The following is a 2,852-nucleotide window of genomic DNA, read 5'->3' on the forward strand; positions in this document are numbered from 1 at the left end:
GGGGAGGGGGTGAAATTTGGGGGGAGGACAAAATTAGGGGGGGTAATGGAGGGAGTGAACTCGGGGGTTCTGGGTGTTTGTTTGGGGGGGATCAGGGCTTGGGGGGGCTGTTTGGTGCTGGGGGGTCTGGTTTGGGTCTGGGGGGGGTTTAGTGATGGTGTGGTTTGGAATTTGGGGTGTTAAAGTGGGGGGCCTCAATTTGGAGGTCAAAAGGGGGGTGGGGGTCTGGGTTTGGAAGTTTCCTGTTTTTGGGGGGGGGGGGGGTCAGGTTTTCTTCATCAGGATCTGGGGGTATTTCGCTCAATTAAGGGGGGGCTTCAAGGATTTGTTTACTCCCCACCCCCTCCTTCTGCCCAGGGCACCACAAAGGACCCCCCCTCCACCCCACCCCAACCAGGCACCCAAAGACCCCCCCGGGACCCCCCCAGGAGCCTCCATTTGCACCGCCACGAGCGTGAGGCCTTCTTTGCCCTGCTGGGTAAGCACCAAAACCACCCAAAAACCACCAAAATTCACCACTTTTTTGCTATTTACACCAATTCCCACCCCCAAAATGGTAAAAATTCACCATTTTTGACCATTTACTTAAAAAAAAAAAAGCTGAAAAATCACCCCCTAACTCTGCTGTTGTTTCCCCTGCAGAGGACAGCGTGGTGCAGGAGTTCCTCTCCACAGACGTCTGCTATAGGATTTCTGATAAGGTAGGAGCACCCAGGCCCCTTTTTAACCATTTCCCCCTTGTTTTGGCCCAAATCTGCCCTTTATTTTCTGGATTTTTCTCTTTTTTCAGTACTTATTGGCCATGGCGCTGACATACTTCAAGCGCGCCGCGCTGCCCACCAGTGAATACACCCGCATCAACCTCTTCACTGCGCTGTACGTACAGCCCTTGTTAATTAACGGGCTCCTAACGAGGTGCTTGTTAATTAATAGAATTCTAATGAGGCTCAAAAACTGGTAGGGGGAATGGGGGGGGAGGGGGGGGGCAACCCCAACCGGAAGGCATCGTGGGGTTCTGTGCTTGCTTTCTAAGGGGTGAGGGAGTGTGTGGTCCCCCCCACAATTTGGGGTTGGGGCTCGCGGGCGTCCACCCCTCGTTTTGAGGTGAGGTTTGGGGGGGTGTCTCTCCCCCGGATCTGTGATGGAGGCTTGGGGGTGTCCCCCCCAAATTGGGGAGCTTGGGGGTCCCACCACCCAAATTAGGAGTTGGAGCTCCTCCCCTCCTCCCTATTTGGGGTCATTTTGGGATTTCCCTCTTTCCCCCAGACTTGGGGAAGGGTCTTGGGGTTCCCTTCCCCACTCCAGAGTCGAATCTTAGGGGTCCCCCCCAGATACCTGGCCAACGACATGGAGGAGGACGAGGAGGAGCACAAATACGAGATCTTCCCCTGGGCTCTGGGCCGGGGCTGGCGCCGCCTCTTCCCTCGCTTCCTCCGCCGCCGCGACCGCCTCTGGGCCCGCATGAGGTACAGGGCTGCAGTCAGCAGGCACTGCTGCGACGAGGTCAGCCCCCAGATCCCCTCATTTCACCCCAAGATCCCCTCATTTCACCCCAAGATCCCCCCTGGGTGGGTGGGAATGGAGAGGAGATGGAGCTCGAGCTCCGTGCCGTCACCGCTCAGCCCTCCTCTGCTTCCAGGTGAAGCGTTTCCCATCCAAACCCCAAATCCTCATTTTTTTGGAGCATGCTTTTCCTTTTCTAACTGATTTTGGGGGGAGATTTGAGCTCAGTGTTAAGTCTAAAAAGTGACGTTTTGGGTCTCATTCTCCAAACTCTCACCCTTGATGCGAAACGAGCATCACTGCGGTGACCCCACATCACTCCTGCCCCATTGAGCCCCCCCCCCCCCCTTCGCCCCCCCCCCCCCCCCCTTAACCCTTCATCTCTCCCCTATTTATCCCCTGACCATTTCCTCCCCCACCCCCATTTTTACCCAAATCCCTTCATTTTTCCCCCAATTTTCAGATCATGGCCTCCGACCCCTCGCACTGGGCCTGGCTCCGCGAGCGCCCTGCGCAGCACAGCGGTGCCATGCGCCCCTATGGGAGAGACCCCCGGGACCCCCAGCCCTCCGGCTGCCCCCGCTGCTGCCCGCCCCCCCCTGCCGCCCCCCGGGAGGAGGAAGAGGAGGAGGAGGAAGAGCACAGCGCTCCATGGCCGCCCTCCCTGGTCATCCTCCCGCTGCAGAGTACGTCCCCGCTTTCCGACGGTGCCGAAACGCGTTGATTTCACCCCAAAAATCAGCCTGGGGGGGGGCTGAGATTGGGGTCTGCTCCCCTTGCTTTCCTCGCAGCTTGCGGCGCTGATTCCTGCGCTTTTTAACCCAAAATCTCTTTGGTTGGTGTCACGCTGAGCTGCTTCTCAGTACTGATATTTTTGGGGGTGGTTTTCTCTATTTTTATGATTCCACGAGGAGGGGAAAAAAAACTTCCGACCCCAAATCTCTTGGGTTTCTGCTCAGTGTCACCAATCTGATGCTGCCCTCGAGCAATTTTGCTCTTTTTCCCGCTTTCAGCCCCAAAAGTCGCCCATCTCTCTGTGTCACACAGGGGGGTCTGCGTCTGAGATGATGTGTAAAAAGAAAAAAAAATCACAAAAAAAGGGGAAAAAACCCATTATGAAATATTAAAAAGTGGTTATTTTTGCACTTTGGGTCTCGGGTTGGAGAAATGGAGTGAAATTTGGGGGGAAGAAGGGGAAAGAAAAGGGAAACTGGGGTGGAAAAGGGGAAAAGGGGAAAATGGGAGGGGATGGAAGCGCTGTTTGGTGTTGGTGTAGTGGCTGCGTGCGTGACCCAGGCTGCCACACGTGTGTCACATGCGTGTCCTGGCCCTGCACGCGTGTCCCAGGC

The 2,852-nt window shown here is 56.2% G+C and overlaps 1 protein-coding gene across 1 annotated transcript; it reads left to right on the top strand.

The window, feature by feature from the left end:
* Window positions 1-238: 238 nt before the first annotated feature.
* On the top strand, window positions 239-2,633 carry LOC122193309 (speedy protein 1-B-like; the record flags this gene model as incomplete). The annotated part of the gene is made up of 5 exons (XM_042894052.1): window positions 239-478; window positions 643-701; window positions 791-876; window positions 1,332-1,503; window positions 1,967-2,633. Coding segments are annotated over 5 exons (818 nt in total), but the record flags the coding sequence as incomplete, so codon positions are not given.
* Between the last annotated feature and the right edge of the window lie 219 nt (window positions 2,634-2,852).

The sequence above is a fragment of the Lagopus leucura genome, unplaced genomic scaffold (genome assembly GCF_019238085.1).
Source record: "Lagopus leucura isolate 7727_CA_CO unplaced genomic scaffold, USGS_WTPT01 33777-0_obj-0_obj, whole genome shotgun sequence".
Classification (NCBI taxonomy): domain Eukaryota; kingdom Metazoa; phylum Chordata; class Aves; order Galliformes; family Phasianidae; genus Lagopus; species Lagopus leucura.